A 20611-nucleotide genomic window follows, 5' to 3' on the forward strand; every position below is an offset into this window, starting at 1 on the left:
TTATCCCAGGTGGCTCTGCAGGATAGAAAGCCCCGTCCTGCTTTCTCTGGTTACCTTAAATCCTAGAGGTCCTTCTCACCTGTAAGGTGGGCAGCAAAATCACCATTTGCATGCTCTTCTTCTCTTCCTCCGATCGCTTCAGTGTGACACGGTTCTGGCCTCCCAATCTCTGTCTCCGCATGCATTCTCCCATCAAGAAGGCGTTGTTGCCAGATGCCCCCTCCATCCTGGCAGGTGAATGTAGTGAAGATTCAGGTGTGAACCCCCTGAGGATCTGTGCTTCTGTCCCATTGCAGGTTCCTTCTTCCTGATTTTCCTTGTCAGCAAGTGGACACTGAACTTACCCTCTAGGCTTTGGACCCACCCAGTGAAAGACGCTGCCCCACCTCTCCTCTGACCTTTAGGAGAGAACCCGTTTGAACTTTGCTTTGGTTTCTTTCCTTCTTACTTTAAGTCGGTATCTGTCTAAGTGTATTCTAGAGAAACAATTAATTGGTGTTGGGTTGTGTTCATGTTTCAAGTTATTTGGCTAGGTCTGTATATGTCACAAACCGGCAGCCACGGTAGGGTGGGGTGTGGGCCAAATTTGGTGCCCAGACGCGTTGATTAACTTGGCTGCATTTTTAAGAACATTGAATTATTTGCCATCACTTAAAAATGTGGAGCTGCTTTTTTGTTTTGGTTTGTTTTGTTTTTTAAAGCAGATTTCCTGGCTTCTCTTTGAACATAGGAGGATCTAGCAAGGCAGATCGCGTGCCTGTGAATCGTCAGCAACCATCTGCTTTCTGTTTGGAGCATCCGATGGCCTACCTTTCTCCTGCAGCTGACCACGGCACTCACCCATTGGCCGAAGTGGCTGGTGTTTGTGGGGCCGGGTCTCTAGTGGTATCACTGTCTGCTTTCTCTTTCCCACTTACAACAAGAGACTTCTCAGTGGCGGTAACAACGTGTGGTTAATAGCTCACAGAAGTGGATCATCTGGTGATCCTCTAGTGAAATCCAGTCCCTTCATTTAATAGAGGTCTTACCCTGGAGTGAGTCTTCAGTAAATGTTGACGAAGGGTTCCTGAGTCTGTTTCTAGAAAGGTAGCAGCTGGCTAGATAAGGCTAGCGGTAAATACCGTATCAGAATCTCCCCGGCTCAGCTAAGTGGTGTTGATGCCGGGGCAGCCAAGTTGGGAGGGTTTTCGGTCCTCGCGCAAAGGCGAAGCTCCCTGTAATCAGACATGTTTTTTCTTTTCTAGGAACACTCATCCTAAGTCGAACTCGGAAGACGGCTGTGTAGGTCAGTATTCCTTTTCTTGGTTTAACAACTTAAAATTATTTTAATACTTTATAGAACAAGAAACTGAAAAAACAGAAACCATAAAGAATCTTTGCACCCAGAAAGAAACACTGTTAAGATTTTGATACATCTCTTTCCTCTCTTTACCCCTGCCTGTATTTATGTGGGTTTTCTTGTTAACATAATTGGGATCATACTCTGCATTTTATTTTATATATTTTTTTCAATTGAATATGTCCTGAGCATTTCCCCACATTGATTAAATGTTCTTTTTTTTAAGATTTTATTTATTTTTTGACAGAGAGAGAGACAGCGAGGGAGGGAACACAAACAGGGAGAGTGGGAGAGGGAGAAGCAGGCTCTCCGCCGACCAGGGAGCCCAATGCGGGACTCGATTCCAGGACCCTGAGATCATGACCTGAGCCGAAGGCAGACGCTTAATGACTGAGCCACCCAGGCACCCCAATTAAATATTCTTTATAGTAAAATTTTTAAGTCTGTATAATATTCCATCATATGGGATGGGGCACAATTTAATCAACCGTCTCTTCTTTGCTGGACATTTAAGCTGTCTCTGATTTTTGCTCTCAGAGAACTGATGCTATCCTAAAAATCCTTGAGCCTATCCCTGATCATGTCCTTAGGATAAATCCTTTGATTTGGAACTTTTGAATCAAAGACTATGTACAATTAAGGTCTTACATATTTTATATTTCCTTGATTATAAAACTCACTCTTGCTTTTGTAATCTCTTTTCTGTTTGGATCAGAGCAAGTCTAACAAGAGTTGTTGTGATTAGGAGCGCAGCGCTCAGATTAGGTTTTGATTTGGGTTTGAATCAGGACTCTTCGAACTCAGTGGTTATGACCTTGGGCAAGTCACTTGCCTCCTGAAGCGTCAGTTTTCTCGTCCACTAAATGGGAATAATAATAATACATCCTGTTCATTGCATGTATTAAGTGAGATAAGCCATTAGATAGCAAGGTGCCTGGATATGGTAAGTGCTCAATAAATGTTAGCTCTTACTTATTTTTCAATTTGCACCTCCATTTCGGAAACATTAAAATAGAGGGGGAGGGGGAGCATAGCCTCCAGTGAAAGAAATAGGTTATAATCCCGAATTGCCCGAGAGAAAGGCTGAATGAGTGATAACCCTGCTTCTGCTCTCCCCTTCCGTGCTAACATTTGCTGCAGCGTTTGGCCAGAAAGCAGCAGGTGCCCTCACGCGGCCGGCCGAGATTCGGGGTACACGGGAAGTCTCTGCGTAGTGGGCGTGGGCTTCGTTCCAGAGCTCCAGGCTCATCAGCACTGAAATGGGGGCATCTTGTGTTGACACGTGGCGCCTTCTCGAGCCCAGGAGCCCCGTGCACAGGGGTTTCCAGGCATCTGTGCCGCATTGCCTGGCACCACCAGTCTAGACTGGAAACCAGCAGCGCGTTCCTCCGCTGGGCCCTGCTTCCTGTGGCCGCAGAGCAGCCAGACACACCAAGTGGTGACAGTGACGAAGCTGGTCCTTTGCGTGTGCCCCGTCTGCCTGAGACCTGCTGCTTCGTTTCATCTCTAAGTATAGGGCCTCTCCCGTCTTTCACGTGCTCTTTCCCTTTCCTTTTGCGTTTTAAAAGGCATCATAGATCAGCGAGGATCAGAACCCTAGCAAACGCTGCAGATGGGCAGCTGCGGCAGTGAGATGGTTTTCACCTGCAGACAAGTGAAACTGTTCCCCAAACAGTCTGGGGGGTTGGGCGGGGAGAAAGGGAGGAGGGGGCTCAGTTGGGAGCTGTCACAGCAGGATAGCGGTCTGCTTTTCTCGCGTCGTACCCTGGGTAAGCTGCAGGTGGTCGGTCAGCAAGTAGCCTGAATGCCAGAGAGGTGGGAGCCCCCTCTCCCCACCCTGCCCACACCGTAGCTGCCCCCTGAGTAAACTCGACGCCACAGAGAAACAGCGCGGGTCAACCCAGCGGGCTCCCGGAGCTGGCTCTGTCGACGGGCGAGTATACCCAGGTCATACCAGCCCTTCTGTCGTCTTCCTTAAATCTGGAACAACAGAAATAAATCGAGGGGAGATCAACAACAGGGATAACGACAAAAACAAAGTTAACTTCTTAAAGTATCCCATTTGTGGTGTCGTTGGAATAATTGTGGCTGAGACCAGAGGGGGAGACTCCACCGCAAGACAAGACAGGGCAGAATTAGACATACTATTAAACAACATCAAAGTGAATACACGAATGCGTGTTTTGCTTGCCTTTTTGATGTTTCTTTATTTCTCATCTTAACCCCACTGCACCATTACTCGCTGCTAGGAAATTTGCATTTCCTTTAAACAACTTTTTAGGCATTTCCAAGTCTTTCACAAATCTAAAGAGAAAAACTGTCTTTTTGTGAAATCAAAGTATTCTTATAAGCTTTGAATTATAAAGAAGAGGCTACTTTTGTTATTAATGAATTTATTGCTTGTGCCTTTTTTCCCCCCTCCTTTCGTTTTTAAAGGAAAAGGAGACTGGAAGAAGAAAAATAAGTATTTCTGGCAGAACTTCCGAAAGAACCAGAAAGGAATAATGAGACAGACTTCAAAAGGTACTGTACCACAGTTGGTGGACAGTAAGTCCTTTTAGCTCCCAAATGTTGAGAAGCCTGCTCCCACTAATCTAACTGGAGGCTGCCAGTCAGAAACACTCGTTGCCTGGGCCCACAAAGATTTTGACTTTTCTGACATTCCTGTCATGACTTTTAAGACTTCATCCCAGTGGGTTGTTTTTGTTTTGTTTTGTTTTAATCAAAGAAAACAAAATGACGAGAGTTGGCGGGTCTTCCTTTTCGTAGATCTGACGGCAAAGACCAAATCTTGCGTTTTCTTGGTCACACCAACCTCAGGAAGATCTTTCCTTGCCAAGATCTATCCCAGAAGGGTCCAGAAAGTCATAGTGTTTGTTAGTTTTGGACCCATCCCCCTGTCCCGCCATTTGGGGCCTTCGCAATCTTCTGAGCTTTTGCTGCTTTTCTGTGGCAGGCCAGTTACAGGGTTGTTGCCCCTGGAAACTCTCTCGTGGTCTGACATCATGGGAATGTGCCCAGGCTGCTTTGTGGAGGGAGCCCTGCCCTCCTCTTGGCCGTGTCTTTGTTGTTGTTTATATAGTAAGTAAATATGTCATCCCTTTGAGGCCCATTTGGGTAATTTATGTTTCCCCGTATTCAGAGAGGAAGCAGACACAAAGCTACTTCTCGATCCAGCGCAGCCGAGTGAGGTTATCACGAGATGAACATTTTTAGTGGCTGACCAGCGACTCTGTTTTCGTTTACAAAATCGTAGTGTCCTACCCTGTTCAGAATGCTTCTCCAGTTACTCGTACACGTGGACAAGGACAGCACGTACAGCAGTCACACACCTGCGACCCCAGCCACATTCACTGGGGTTAATCCAGTTTCCTGGTTTAAGGTTATGATTCTTAAGCATTCCCAGTTTTTCCTTCTGGTACACACCCAAGGTCACTTGCGATTCAGAGTAAACCTCGGATCCTAACAAAGTCGTATTTAGAAAGAAAGGGAAGGAAAAAGAGAGAGAGAAAGGGACGCAGTGATAGAGGGAGGAAGCCAACAGTTTACTGGCTCATGTGGGTTTTTAAAAAAACCCAACCAGCTCCCCGTCGCTTCCCTCCACCCTCGGAGGTGACGCAGATAGTAAAATGAATCAAACCAGCAGGCTTGTCTCCTCACCCAGCACACACTATTATTCTTCCCGGACAAGTAGATGAGTGGCGAAGGAAACTTGAGTGGTATTTCCGGACTGATTGATTACAAAATGGAAATGAGATCGAGAAACACAGGGGAACAGAAATTCCAGGGTCGGCCCTGATTGCAGTGGGTTCCTGCAGGTCTGCAGTCAGACTTTCTTACTGGTCCTCTACACCAAGGGCAAACTTAGCAGTGGCCAAGCATCCCAGTGACATCGAAGCTGGTAGAGTATGTGTGAGAAAGATAGGGCAGGGGAAGGATGGGGACCAGAATGTGGGTTTATTCCCAGCGTGTGCACTACCGCCCACGTCCACTGACCTGTCCTTCCTTACACGCTAACCAAGGGCACCCAGGCTCACGTGGCTCACATATATTACAGGTATCGGTAATCTGCTTGCTTTGCAGGAAAGCACTTTCGAAAGATCCTGATAGGGGGATTCTCTTTGCCTCAGCAGTTCTGTTTCCGTTTTAGAGGGAAGGGGGGAGGGGCAGAGGGAGAGAGAGAATGCCAAGCAGGCTCCACGCCCAGTGCAGGGCCTGATGTGGGGCTCGATCTCACAAGGGGGCTGAGATCACGACCCGAGCCGAAATCAAGAGTCGGACGCTTACCTGACTGAGCCACCCAGGCGTCCCTGGCTGCCTTCAGTTTCGAGTGGGAAATCGAGTTCCCCTCACAGTCTGGATACATATTTATGGCAAGACTTTCAGATATATACGTATTTATGATGAGACTTTACTATATATATTATATAATATATAAATGAACTCAAAATGCTTCATCCTTGTGATTTTGTTTGCGCGTGTCCTCTGAGGAATGGCAGTTAAACAGCTTCGTAGGAAGCCAGGATCTCGCCAGGCTGCAGGTCTTGTTCTGCCGCTGACTCTGTGACCTTAAAGTTCTATGTTACGAAAAAGGGGTCCCTCCCACTCCTCTCAAAAAGATTTTCTTCTTGTTCATATTTGAAATAGAAGGACACAGAGGACCATCAGCCGACGGAGCCTTGGAATGCTTGTCTGCTCTAGGTGGGTCTTTTCAATCAGGTCTCTGCCCCACCTCTTACTCCGGACTTGCTGTCGGCTTTCTTCCAAAACCCTTCCACCAAGCCCTCCATCACAAAGGCTCTGGTCATTTTGAAGGATTTGTTTCTATGGTAACATGCATACGTCCTCAGAGCCTGTTTCTCAATAAGATGGGCTCGTTGGCTTCCTCAAAAGCAGCCCATTGCTCCGGCTCCTGTTGTTGCTCCATCAGCAACGTGCAATGCCGGACAATGCCCTTGAACTATCTCCTTCTCCAGTCCTGACCAGTGACCTTGCAGGACTCAGCATGTTGTTTTATCTTCCTTTCGTTTCATTCCTGTCTTTTGTCTTCACTCTCTAGGAGAAGACGTGGGCTATGTTGCAAGCGAGATAACAATGAGTGATGAGGAACGGATTCAGCTGATGATGATGGTCAAGGAGAAGATGATCACCATTGAGGAAGCGCTTGCGAGGGTAAGAGTGCTGATACTTGGTTTACGTTTGTGAGCACTTGACCCACTTATATGGAGAAATGGGGGGTTGCTATAGAGGGAATGTTTGTGTCCCCCCCGGCCTTAATCCATGTATTAAATTCTAATGCTCAGTGCGGTGTTATTGAGAGGTAAGGCCTTTGGAGGTGCTTAGGTTCTAAGGGGGGGAGCCCTCGTGAGTGGAATGAGTGAGCTTACAAAAGAGGCCCCTGAGAGCTCCCACACCCCTTCCCCCATGTGAGGACTCCTGGCGAGAAGATGGGGCCAGGAAGCACGTCCTCACCCCACACTAAATCTGCCAGCTCCTTGATCTTGGACTTCCCAGCCTCCAGAACTATGAGGAATTCCTGTTGTTTATAAGCCATCCGGTCTACGGTAATTTGTTATAGCCGCTCTAGTAGACTAAAGCAGGAGCCTCAAGAGTACAGGAATGTGTTGTTCAGAGTAGTATTTTGATGATACTTTGCTGGTCATCAAGTACTTATGTCATCAGATAAAATACTGATTCCATTCTGTTTGCTTAATACAAGCATTCCATGTTGTGAATTTTAAATTTCTGTGTTCAGTGACTACGTGCATGAATGAATGGCAAATATTTTTGAGCTGTGGACCACTTTGATGAGGAAAGTGATCCTCTGAATGCCATTGCAAAATACACAAGCCTTGTAAAAAGATTGACAAGAATATAACAATGATAAAAAAATTATTAAATAAAAAACAAAGTAAAAATACAGTACAACCATTGTAAACATCAGTTGTATAAGATGCTGTCACAGACTAAACTTTGAATAATTTAAAAGTTAAGCTTTAGGCATACCTTAAAATTTTGCTTGCTTTTCTTTCCAAGTAGGTATTAATTAGAGATTAGTTTTTTAATTAGATATTTTTTGCTCTGAGCTAAATTAAGCACTAAAAGAAGCCTAATTAATCCTTAGGGTACTGGTGTAGCATTTATGATAGAGAGAGAGCAATTATTAAGAGGTTTCCTGCTTGGTTGTTGCCCAACAAACTGACTGATGGATTCTTGGGTTTCCACTTAGAATAGTTGGTTTGGTACTGTGTAGACAGTCATAAATTAGGCAGGTTTAGAAACGAATGAAAACTTTTAAGTCACTAAGGAATTATTGAATGAGTTATGACTTTACCATTAAGTAGATTCTTAAAGATCTGAAACCTTGAAACCGTGACAAGCACGTTCAATTTAGAAAAAATGAAAACTTTTAAGTCACTAAGGAATTATTGAATGAGTTATGACTTTACCATTAAGTAGAATCTTAAAGATCTGAAACCTTGAAACCGTGACAAGCACGTTCAGTTTAGTTTCCTATACCTGACTCTAAACCTCAATAGTTTAAAAAACAAAAAGTTTCACGTATTGTTGAGACAGCTTTGGGGGGAATAAAGCACTTGAAGGGAGAGGGAGATGGGACGGGGGTTTAGTTGGAGGCCTGAGGGCCAAGGCCACCTCCAGACGCCCATCTGCCGACTTCTCTTGCTTTGTCGATTTGAAGGAATGGAGGTGGTCTCGGCCCACGGTGTCCCTGGTGGACCAAAGTAGTGCTTGACCAGGGATGGAGCAGGTGACAGGTGGCGACCTCCTGTCCTTGCTGCTGATCCACCTTCACCCCCAACCTGGTCTACTGGGAGGAGAGTTGCATGTGATGTACCTAATCCAGTTTTCGTGGAGCAGAAGAAAGTATGAGAAGTGGCCTTAACATAGTGTTAGGTAGTGCATTTCTATAATTAAAAAGAATGGAGCATTTTCAAAGCTGGGGAGAAAGGCTCCTTCGGAGCTGATGATTTTAATTAACAGCTAGCTATTATTTATATGGAAAGGAAATCGGAAGTTGACTGGATGAGAAGGTGGCACAGCTATGTATGGTTTTGGGTGGAGGCTTGAGCAATGCAATCTGTCTGTTCCCGGGGTGGGGGCGGGGAGGGCTGCCCTGCCTAGTTTCAGGACAGAGCCCAACAAGAGATCAAGAATATTTTCTGGTAAGACAATCCAGAAACACAGATTGAAGAACAAAATTGATGACCTTCTCTAAACTCTCCTAGATTCTGCACACAGCGATGGGTGTCCTTTGACAGATGGTGAAGTGGCAGGGAAGTCTCTCGGCCTGCGCCTGGCAGGGCAGCCTACAGCCTCAGCTACTAGTGACTGGATGGGCTGCTGCTTTGGCCAGAGACAAAACACTTCATGGAAAATGTTATTTAGAGCAGAAAATAGTCTATGGAAAGGATCTGCCTCTTTTATGACAGCTCAAGGATCTAAATTTACTTGATCATTATATTAAAAAACCACAACAAAACAAAAACCTTAAGACTTGGGTCTCCTATAATGACCATGATGAGAAAGTCCTTCAGGACCTCAGGTGTATGTTTCTCCTGCTGTCAATCACATACTTAAAGCCCCATGGGTAGAACATCTAAATTTACTCCTGACAGGGCAACCCAGTATCAGGAGAGAAATTTGCCTGTGTGTTGTTTGGAGCTGGGACTATCCCCAGTACATCCTTGTATTGGGGGAAATTTTGTCTAATGTCAAACAAAGACAATTTGGTCCATTATGCTTTATTTGTATGAATTTGATCTCATTGATGGGTATTTTCCCCCTGGGAAGTACGCAGGGTGATTCACACACCTGAAAACCCAGTTATTGATAGAAACAGAGATCAAAATGAAAAAGGCTCCAAGGAATTAATATGTGAAACACTACCATGAGCTGCAAAAAAACCTTTTGAAGAGAATGAACTTTATAAAACACCTCTGTATTTCTGTATTTTCTCTGAGTGTGTAATTGAAAAAGACAGCAGCTTAAAGAAAAGAAAAGCAGCTTAACTTACGATTTTTATATTTTATTAACTGAATAGTTTCATCAAATCTAATGCATCTCAAACATTTTCTAATAGTTTTATGATGGATACTTACTGCGTGTGCTTTAAGGAAGTCAAGCTTAGTAGTAAAAAAAATTGTTTAGGGGGATCTAGGTAATTGGCATATTCTATGTAACACAATTTCCAGGTGGTAATTTTAAGAGCGTGCATAGCTCTTGGCAAATAAGTTCAGGGTACTTAGATTTTGGGCTAGTTCTGCAAGGACTGGAAGCCTATGAGATACCTGGAAGCCACAGGGTATTCATTTATCTGGGTGATTTTTGTGGTGTATGAGTGAGGATAGGTGAGTAGGGAATAAATGCAGTTAATTTTAAAGCTTTGGCTAAAAGAGAACACTAGTGTTTTGGTATGATGGTGCTCAGCAGTGATGGGGATATGGTGTAGAAAAATATGTCCTTTGACATTTTAACTGGAAGCACTAGCTCTAGGAAATTGAGGGAGATCTATGACTACGATTTGATAATCATATTTCCTAAAATGTAATTATGAATACAAAAGACTACTCATGTTAACTTGATCTAGTAATTAAATATTACATATTAATCCATCTGATAAATATGTGTCTGATTCCATAAGGTCATACCTGTGTGAAAGTCCAAAATAAAGTCATTGGGGGTTTTTTTGTTTGTTTGTTTGTTTTTTTTGAAAAGTACTTGTTTGTCACTGACTTTTGACTGCCGCTAAGTAAGGAAAGGGAGCAGGAGAGCCAGAGGGAAAAGCTGGACAGAGATGCAGTTTCAGGAGAAATCTAGCCTTAGGCTGATCCCATAGGGAGTGGGGAGCTCTGGAAGGTGAATTGCACTGTAGAGTTGTCCTGCCAGAGAAAAGGAGACTTAAAGCTGATTGGGGAGGAGGAGGAGGCAGCCTTCTAGGCATCTCTGGGAAACAGTTCCTGTCAGCCATGGAAAGTTCCCTAGAGCAGGGTGTAGATGTGAGTCCAAATGCATAGTAACTGAGGACTTGGTGAACAGTTTTGTGAACGGAGTCTGGGCATCTGGCATACCAGAGTGCATGATTAGGAACTGGGAACCTATATATATTATTATATTCCTTGCAGCAGCTACTGTGCATCAATCACAGAGATTTGGACAACTAGAGAGGCTCACGGAGAGAGTCCATAGGAGAACAACGAAATGATTGTAATTTTTTTTTAAATAGGTCCCATGGGTGAAAATTGGAAAGGATTTATCTCAGAGAAGAAACAGAAAAGAACTTAATCACTATCTTCAAGTATATGAAGGATTATTAGACAACATGTCTTCAGGATGTACTGAACAGTGTTTTGTTTTATTTTGTTTTAATCTCTACTGAGGACAAAATAAAAGGAAATGAATTTAACTTGCAGCTGGAGGGGATTTAGATTAGATATAATACAAAAGTTCTTTTCTCATAGAAATGGGAACATTTTAGAATCTCCTCAAAGGTTTTTTTTTTTTTTTTTTAAGATTTTATTTATTTATTCGACAGAGAGAGAATGAGAGAGAGAGAGAGAGCACATGAGAGGGGGGAGGGTCAGAGGGAGAAGCAGGCTCCCTGCCGAGCAGGGAGCCCGATGCGGGACTCGATCCAGGGACTCCAGGATCATGACCCGAGCCGAAGGCAGTCGCCCAACCAACTGAGCCACCCAGGCACCCCTCCTCAAAGGTTTTTAAAATAGAGTAAGCATTAACCTCCTAAAGATGGCCATCCCTCTAGGAATCATATCCTGGACATCAAGTATGAGAAAACTATGAGACTAAAGAAAATAGGATGTGAAAGGAGTATTTCCTCCTGAGACAGATACATGCGCTCACGCGCGTGTGCACATACACACACATGCACACTTTAAAACTTCTGTCATTGTTTTAAAGCTGTACATTTGCTTCAAAAGATCTAAGTTCTTAAATGAAATCATCAATTGTCTGTCTTCTATGAAATTATATTTAAGTCAAAACTTCTTTGGGAGCAAAGTAGAATATAAAATGTAGTTACATAAATAAATAACCAGGTTGCATTTTTCCCCTGTAAAATGCACTTCAAATTCTTTTTAGGGATCCCGTTTTATAACTTGAAAACGTAGCATTTTAAAATTAGAAAATGAAAAAACAAGGTAAATTTGGGTAGAGTGCAAATTTGAATCTCTCTCTTAGACCCCAGGGTCGATGAAGGACAGGGACGGATAGAAGAAGAAAAATATTCAATCTGTTATGATTGATTAGTTAGGAATTTGTTTTGTTTTCATTAAAGATGAAGCTCATTTAGTGGCTTCTCAAAGTTGGGCCTAAGGTAGAATATAAAAGTATGGCAGAGACTTGGAGAAGACAAATGATAACCCTGTCTTTCAGCCAGCGGCTCTTCCAGTCATGCAGGGAGAATGTAACATTTCAGAAACCAGTACATTTGGAAGGAGAGAGCATTCTGATACATAACTTAAGTATACCATAAAGATTAGAGCAATATTAATGCCCCTAACGTACCAGAAAGATTAAAGTGATATTAGCAAATAGCAAAAGTTCAAACACCTGGAGTTGATGTGAACTTTGAGCTCTTTTATTGGAAACCCCAAGGCTGGTGATAACACTGTGCTCGTAATGAGTCTGTTGCATTGGTACAGGGTGCTAAGAGTTTTGTTGCATTATCTTATGTAATTCTGGTAATAGTTCTGTGAGATAGTTTGTTGTCACACCCATTTTCCGGGTAGAGGAACTGAGGCACAGAGGAGTTCAGTAATTTGCCCAAGGGTTCCCATTTGATGTTTGGTTCTGCAGCCAAGTTCTAACCCATTAATCAATACTGTCTGCTTCCCCGCGTCTGTCTCCTGTCACAAGCATGCGCAGAAAAGAATTTCATGGTAGAAGTGATACTTTGCAAAGTTGCTTTTCCCTAGAGGGATGTTGTCAACATGGTGGCTTTGCCACGTCCACGTAGCTCCAGTGGTTGAGGACAGTCCTGACATCTTCTCCTGGGCTGTTAGGTCAGATCATTTCTGTTTTTTGGTGTTTTGATTTATGGAACATGATTTCATCAGTGTCTGAAATTCATATCAAAAAACTGCTTTCTAATAGATTTTAATATAGTGGCAACTTAACTGTATTGTGTTGCAGAGTTAAATTTCTACGTGTTTTATGAAAACATGCCTAGAACTTCGCACATTTGCCATTCTAAAAGACCTTTCCGTTTGCTTAAATTTGCCAATTTCCTCTAATGTTTCACTTGTCTTTCTATTTCAGAAAGTAGAAACCGAGTTTCTAAACCCAAACTGTACATGGCTCTGAACATAATCTAGATAGCTTGTTATTTTCCTCTCCTCCACAAGGGTCCGCAATAAAGCCCATAATGTTTGTTAGGTGATAACATGGAACTGGTAACTTGAAGCAGTCTAGAAAGAGAAAAGCAAGTGCTTAGAAAATCAGTTTCAGGCTTCTGCCTCTGTTTGACCAGAATGTCCGTAGTCCACCACATCGTGTCTTTCACAAAGAGAGGTAATTCAGAGGCCAAACTACAGACAACTTCTGTTTCTGAACTTACAATTGAACTGAAAAAGATGAGTTTTGAGGCTGGAGGATCTTGGAGGGGAAAATCAAGGTTCTTTTTAGAGCACAGAATACAAAGAATCCGTTGTGTCTGTCAGTTTGATGTAGGTGAAAACTCACAGGGCAGGGCGCGCATCTTCCTCTCAGTTTGGGGAACCTTGTCCTTGGCTGGCACTGAGTCCCCAGCAGTGGCATGAAGAAGGTGCCCAGAGCATTCTCTCTGACAGCCCCGGCCATTATTTCCATGTCAATCTTTGCATTTTCTCTTGCTGTAGCTCAAGGAGTATGAGGCCCAGCACCGGCAGTCAGCGGCCTTGGACCCTGCCGACTGGCCAGACGGTTCTTACCCAACATTCGATGGCTCGTCAAACTGCAATGTAAGTTTACTGTCTCTGAGCATCTTGATCGCTTCTACTACAAAGTAGATTTTAGCCAACTTCTGCCTTTGGACTTCTTTCCCCAACTACCAGCTCCCACCGGGATCTGAAAAGAAGGGTCTCTTCTGACACGTTACTCAGTTTTCTTGATGGACTTATCTGCAGTCAAAATAGTTCTATTCATTCTGTGTTATTTTTTAATTGTGGTAAATTACATGTAAGTTAAAATTTAATGTTACAAGCATTTTTAAGTTCAATTACTATTCAATTCAGTGGCATTAAGCACATTCATATTGTTGTGCCATCATCACCAAAATCCACTTCCAGAACTTTCTCAGCATCCAAAACAGAAATTCCATAACCATTAAACAGTAACTCCCCTTCCCTAAGTTCGGGAAACCACCATTCTACTTTCTAGCTCTATGAAATTTGACTATTCTGGGTCCTTTATGTACATGGAATAGTACAATATTTGTCCTTCTGCGTCTGGTTTATTTCATGTAGCATAATGGTTTCAAGGTTCATCCACATTGCAGCATATGCCAGAACTTCATTCCTTTTGTAAGGATGAATAATAGTCTACCGTAAGGATATATACCACATTTTATCCATTTATTTGTTGATTGACACTTGGGTGTTTCTACCTTTCAGCTGTTGTGAACAGTGCTGCTGTGAACATCGGTATATGAATATCTGTTTGAGTCCTTGCTTTCAATTCTTTTCAGTATGTATATAGGAGTAGAATTTCTAGATCACATGTTAATTATATGTTTATTTTTAGAGGAGCCACTATACAATTTTCCAGTATGGCTGCATCATTGTACATTTCTGACAGCAATGTGTGAAGGTTCCAGTTTTTCTGCTTCTCACCAACACTTGTAATTTCCCCCTTTTTTGTTACTAGCCATCCTAATGGGTGTAAAATGGTGTCTCATTGTGACTTCGATTTGCATTTCTCTAATGACTAATAAGAATATATGTATTCCGTAAAGAAATGTCTATTCAAGTTCTTTGCTCATTCTTGAATTGGGTTGTTTTATTGTTGGTTGTTGAGTTGTAGGAGTTCTTTGTATATTCTGGCTATTAATCCTTTATCAGATGCATGATTTATAAATAGTTTCTTTCATTCTAGGGTTGCCTTTTCACTTTTTGATAATGTCTTTTGATGCATAAAAGTTTTTTAAGTTTGAAGTCCAGTTTACATTTGCTTTTGTTACTTGTACTTTTGGTGTCATATCCAAGAAATCATTGCCAAATCCAATATCATGAAGATTTTCTGTTTTCTTTTAAGAGTTTTAAGTTTCAGCTCTTAAGTTTAGGTCTTTGACCCATTTTAAGTTTATGTTTATATATGATATAACATACGGGTCCAACTTCATTATTTTACAGATAGATACCCAGTTTTCCCAGAACCATTTGTTGAAAAGACTGTTCTTTCCTCATTGGTCTTGGCTTCCTTTTCAAAAATTAATTGACAATATAATATATGCTAGATTTTATTTCTGGGCTCTCTTATTTTATTCCATTGGTTTATATGCCTGTCCTTTGTAGATATTATACTCTTTTGATTAATGTAGCTTTGTAGTAAGTTTTGAAATCAAGACATGTGAGCCCTCTAACTTGGTTCTTCTTTTTCAGATTGTTTTAGCTATTCAGGTCCCTTGAGATTTCATGTGAATTTTAAGATGGGTTTTTCTTTTTCTGCAAAAGATGCCATGAGATTTTGATAGGGATTGCAGTGGGTCTGTAGTTGGGTGGTATTGTCATCTTAATAATATGAAGTTCTTCCACTCCGTGTACATAGGGTATCTTTGCATTTCTTTATGTCTTCTTTAATTTCTTTCAGCAATGTTTTGTTATTTTCAGTGTACACGTCTTACCGCCTTAGTTAAGTTTATTTCCAAGTATTTTATCACTTTTTTTTGATGCTATTGTAAATGAAATTGTTTTCTTATTTTCTTTTTACACATTGTTCATTGCTAGGGTATAGAACTGGAACTGATTGTTGATTTTGTGTCTGCAACTTCGCTGAATTTGTTTCTTATCTCTAACAGTTTTTGTGTGGTAGAATCTTTAGTGTTTTCTCCATAGGAGATCGTGGCATGTGTGAACAGAGACAGTTTTACTTCTTTTCCAGTTTGGATGACTTTTATTATTCATGCTATTTTAATGTGACCAAACAGCGCTTCCTAGGAGTTCCACAGGGATCGTGGGAATTAGAGTTGAGAGTTTCAAGCAGATATTTTGTGATGCCATCATCCAGCTTCATGGAGTGAGAATGGAGGGAGTTACCCTTTTTCACTTACTATATAGTTGTTTTGTTTGTTAGGTTCTTTCTTCCTTAAAATCTGGAAGCAACTCTACCTCTGTATCCTTAGCTTCTTGTCCATGCTCTGTGGAGGTAGTCATCTCTCCACAACATACCTCTTTTCTTGCAGTCTTCTGTTTCTGAAAAGCCTGATGGTTTTCCAGTTCTGTAAGATAAATTCCAAACATTTTGGCAAGAGTCTTGAGTGTTGACTTTAATCAGTATCTCCGCTCTCCTCTGCCACCCCCCGCCCCTAATAGCCTCCACTCCATCCACCCTGGACCCTGCCTGTGTTACTGAACACACTTGTATTTTCACACACTCTGCTTTAATTCATGCAATTTCCTCTACCTAAAATATCTTCCTCCAGGTTTTTCCAGGTAAAATTCTGTGTGTCCTTCAAGATAAAGTCCAACTGCCATCTCCTCTGAAATTTCCTTTAGCCTCCTTAAGTATATTTTATTGCTTCCTATTCTGCGCTTTGTTAAACTAGCTTTGTACACAAAACCTGACTGTTATCCTGGAATATCGGGATTCATCGGACACGTTTTAGCCTCCTTGGGAATCGTGAGCTCCTTGAGCGAGAAAGGCATGCTACATTATCTTTGTGTCTCCAGTGAGTGTCTGAGTGTCCAGTTCATATGGCATGTTCGGGAAATACTTAGTGGACAAAGTTGTGTTTAGACGTTCATCTTTCCTGGCTGCTCGGAGAGCATGTTTCATGTCCTACAACCACAGCCTCTGTCTTTATACCTTCTTTGCATCTAAGCAACAGATGATGGCTTATCAGAAGTAAATACAAGCCTTCCACTACCTTCTTGTCCCTGATTTCCTGAGTCAAGCACCAGATTTCCATTTCAGCTAAAAAAATGGAAAGAAAGAAAAAACCCCAGGGGATTGTTAATTTGAAAGCCCTGCTTGGTTTGCTTTTGTGTGAGAGACTGAGACGTTACCCTTTATAGTAATAAATGTATCATATGCTAGCCAGCTTTGTGTGCTGGGACTATGAGGTAATCAAAAGAACCGTGTTCATGGATTTCAGTGTGCCTTTTTGGGGTCTCTTATCCCCTTGTCCTAAAGACTAGCATAATTTAAATGTGAATCATGAAGAATAAATACAGTAACTCAGGACTGATGCGATTCAAACCCAACTTGGGGAGAACACAAAGACACCAATTGTCCATAGTGGGTCCTTTAGTATCAGACTCACTGTATACTGTCCTGATTAATAGCATCTGAGTCAAGGGGGAGGTTATAAGACTCTCCAGTCAGAGAAACAGGGCTGTAGTAAAACCTCACACACTCAGCAGGGAGAGAGGCTCGTCACGTTTAGAAAAAGTTAATATAAATTGAGTACAATAGTGGTTTTGAACGAGCTGCCAAGAAGACATTACTAGATAATTGGTTTTTGGTTATTACCGCCTTCAGATGGTAAATCAGAACCATCACCTTGGTATAAATTGTCAGAGGAAAGTAGGTACTTCTTAGAAGTCGGACATTCATTCCCTTGAGCATTTCTTTGTTCATTGAGGAGACATCTAGCAAGCACTTGCTGTATACGAGGCTTAATTCTGTAGATAGGTTACAAAGCTATAGGAGCAGGAGAGACAGGCCCTGCCCTGACGGAGTTTACCCAGCAGTGCATGGGTTAAAATCACCCCCACATGTGCTCACACGGATTTGAGATGTCATGTACACACTCACATTATTAATTTCTTAGCAAACCGTTTCTTCATAGATGACGCAAAAATGAATTCAGCCTGTTCTAGTTGGATGAAGGGCCAGGAATACCATATGCACCCTCCATTTCCAGTACATTCTTCCGGAAGCTCCAGAGTGAGTTTTTGCTGAGAGATGTAGGTGAAGACAGGCCGTTCAGCAGTGGAGTTTTCTGAAGCGATATTATTTACCCCGCGTATTTTGCTAGCTGGCTTTGCACAAACAACCCACACCCATTTCTAGTCACGCTGTGCATTCCTACAGCTGACCACCATTGGCATTGAAGTTTGCTTGAACTTGTTTGCAATCTTAATGTATGTGACACTCACCCTTCCTACCCTACTTTAGCCTGTCCTGTGTTTTTATGGAGACTCAGCAAGAAACTCCAGCCAAGATATTCCTTCTCAATAATGCTACATTCGCCTGATAGCAGAGTAATTAATTTCAGATAATTCCCACTGTGTCCTACTTCAGCCGCTGTGGGTTAGGCGCTTTGATTATCTTTTGTGCGAGAGCCAGGGCTTTTCAGCTTTCTATTGATTCTTTTCTAGACTGAGATGTAAATAGCCCACTGGCCGTAGTCGGGAATGTCCAGGCCATGAAAGTTTCAGGGATCACAAGCCCTTTGTCACGAGACTCAATGCCCTATATTGATGCCTGTCGTGCTTTAGGATTTCATTCGCATTGATTTTGTAGACTCCCCCACCCCCATAACTGACATTAGATAATTGTGTGTTGCTTCACAATAAATCCATATTCACATTCCTGGTTTCTAAGAATGTAAAGTACTAAAGATAGTTACCAGGGGAAGTGAAAAATAGCTTTCTCTTTGCCAGAGGAGAATGTGTTCTCTGCTGTTTCTCATTAATAACAAACTCCTGTTGCGAGTGTTGGAGTTTTTAAAAAGAGTTTCTGGTTTGAGTACTTAACGTGACTCCTTGTTAAATATCTGGACATTTGTTGTAATATTTTTCGTTTTATTTTGATAAATTCTGTTTTCCTTTGCCTCCTGCAGGGGGGAGGTTGTAAGAGTTCTCATTTTAAGCTTTCAACTTTGTGCCTTGAGGTTCAATTTACCTTCTGGTTAAGAAGACATTTAATGAAATGCTCTCTGTTGTCCCGGGGTTTATATATTTTTTACTCAAGGAGTTTTAGTAAATCATAATTTTTGTGTTTCTACAAAATTGGTAGGTAAAAGTTGGTGATCTCTATTTGGTTCTTAAATATTAATGAAAAGGCTTGCAGTGAAACATCTCTCCAAAAATTTCAAGTTGTAAATTGTTTCATTATGATGTGATTTTAGTTATTTTTCAAAATATATGATAAAGAGAGGGCACCTGGGTGGCTCAGTTGGTTAAGCGACTGCCTTCGGCTCAGGTCATGATCCCGGAGTCCCGGGATCGAGTCCCGCATCGGGCTCCCTGCTCAGCAGGGGGTCTGCTTCTCCCTCTGCCCTCTTCCCTCTCGTGCTCTCTGTCTCTCATTCTCTCTCTCAAATAAATAAATAAAATCTTAAAAAATATATATATATATATGATAAAGAGAAATTAAAGTGACAACAAGGATAATAAGGCACTGGGGCTCTTAGAGTCCATTGCAGAGATTTATTTTGGTCCCTGTTTGTTTGTTTCACTTGATACAAAATGTGTTCCAGAAAAAAATGGAATTATGTTTCTGTATCTGGAGCTCCTCACTAGGATGAAGCAACTATGGTAAAATGTTTCGTGAAGCGAGTTAATTTTGTAACGCAAGCCATCGTTTTATAATTGATCTTCTACATTTGGGGGAATTTAGTGGGGAAGGATTTGTGCAAGGAGGCTCCAACGTTCTAGCTGAGGCATAGTAACACCTTTCATCCACCTGTGCGTCTCCTCACAGCTTTTGCTTCCAGCCAGTTCTGAATGTATTTTGCCTCTAACCTGGTTTGAGGCACAGGAGGGCCGTGGGTTGAACTGTGTCCCAGAGTTTGGGCAACAGAGACACAACGTCAAGTGACCGCTTCTTCCACTTCTAACAAAATACAATTTTAAGTGTTTCCTTGATTGAGGACTTTCAAGGTCTCAACTCAAATATCCCCGTATGATGAGATGTTTCGGTTCACGTACTGCAAAACCGTTAAATCCTTTTGGGGCTTCGTAAACTTGTCCCCCACTGTCAGACAGGTTTTACTTAGCTTTTCAGAGTGATCTCACCTGCCTTACTTAAAACTATTGCCCTCAAGCCAGAGGCTCCAGGTCTGATATTTTGAAAGGAGAGGTTGCCACAGCCTTAGTCTACACTAGAACTTCCTAAAAGATAATGTGCAGAAAACCAGGAGAGCATTCCACAAAGTTACTTTTTTTTAAAGATTTTATTTGTTTATTTGAGAGAAATCACAAGCTAGGGGAAGGGGCAGAGGGAGAGGGAGAAGCAGACTCCCCACTGAGCAGGGAGCCCAATGTGGGGCTCAGTTCCAGGACCCTGAGACCATGACCTGAGCTGAAGGCAGATGCTTAACCTACAGAGCCACCCAGGTGCCCCCAAAGTTACTTTTTTAGTGGTTCTTGTGGTGAATGGCTTGATTTCTATTATGACCAAAGAAAAGGCTCACAATTTAATCACCTAACACAGAATGTGGTGGGAGAGCAGAGCCCGTGCAAATGGGGTATACCGGCCTTCATGGACAGACTGACCTGTCCTCATTCAAGGGGTGTCCATATAATGATGCTCTTTTTAGAGTCTGGTATTATGGGTTGAACCAGATTTTTTTTTTTTAATTGGCTATCTTAATGTGTTTATTTTGAATATGTTTCCTTTACTAGGGTGAACTTCCAGACAAGGTGTATAGGTTAAAATTTATAGAAGTTTTATTTTTATATTTCAAAGGTATTAGAAGAAAATATAAATATCATTAGCTTCCTCACTTGGGGAAATCTGACCCCATAAGAAGACTTTTTTTTTTTTTAATGATAACACATGATGAATTTATAAAATTTTCTCCCACTCATAGATACTCCTAGCAATTACAAAAAATATGATTTTCATATTTTGCTTACTCTGAGTGAATATATTTTGGATGCATAAATTGTGTGAAGATCCACATATACCACAGAATGAGAATTGGCATTATAGGTACAAGTAAAGGTTTTCTGTGAAAATGGTTGACTTTCTTATACTATCTCTCTTCTATATTGGTTTTTAACAAGGAAATTTAAGAGAGGGTAGATTCCAAGCATAAAAATAACTTATATTTCTGGATAAACTCTTTGCACGTGGTTTTTTTTTTTTTTT

The 20611-nt window shown here is 41.8% G+C and overlaps 1 protein-coding gene, 1 long non-coding RNA gene and 1 pseudogene across 11 annotated transcripts in view; 2 read left to right on the forward strand and 1 right to left on the reverse strand.

Moving 5' to 3' along the window:
* The window catches only part of SASH1 (SAM and SH3 domain containing 1), a 234878-nt gene that overhangs the window by 155565 nt on the left and 58702 nt on the right, over nucleotides 1–20611 (forward strand). For 5 of the 8 annotated variants that reach the window (XM_081829122.1, XM_081829125.1, XM_081829119.1 and 2 more), the window contains 5 exons: nucleotides 1245–1285; nucleotides 3776–3862; nucleotides 5987–6040; nucleotides 6399–6511; nucleotides 13213–13314. In XM_081829122.1, the coding sequence (XP_081685248.1) occupies nucleotides 1245–1285; nucleotides 3776–3862; nucleotides 5987–6040; nucleotides 6399–6511; nucleotides 13213–13314 (397 nt within the window). The remainder of the gene's footprint in view (nucleotides 1–1244; nucleotides 1286–3775; nucleotides 3863–5986; nucleotides 6041–6398; nucleotides 6512–13212; nucleotides 13315–20611) is intronic. The other 3 variants (XM_081829121.1, XM_081829126.1, XM_081829120.1) reach the window with 2 other exon arrangements.
* Nucleotides 1–20611, reverse strand: part of LOC145723132 (uncharacterized) — a 217110-nt gene that overhangs the window by 110758 nt on the left and 85741 nt on the right. The window lies entirely within an intron of this gene.
* Nucleotides 6592–12761, forward strand: LOC115937991 (lanosterol 14-alpha demethylase pseudogene; annotated as a pseudogene). Its single transcript, XR_014147461.1, has 4 exons — nucleotides 6592–6659; nucleotides 6918–6972; nucleotides 8087–10848; nucleotides 11070–12761. The product of XR_014147461.1 is annotated as a lanosterol 14-alpha demethylase pseudogene (transcript).

The sequence above is a fragment of the Leptonychotes weddellii genome, chromosome 8 (genome assembly GCF_054177405.1).
Source record: "Leptonychotes weddellii isolate Sample4059 chromosome 8, ASM5417740v2, whole genome shotgun sequence".
In the NCBI taxonomy this organism is placed as follows: Eukaryota; Metazoa; Chordata; class Mammalia; order Carnivora; family Phocidae; genus Leptonychotes; species Leptonychotes weddellii.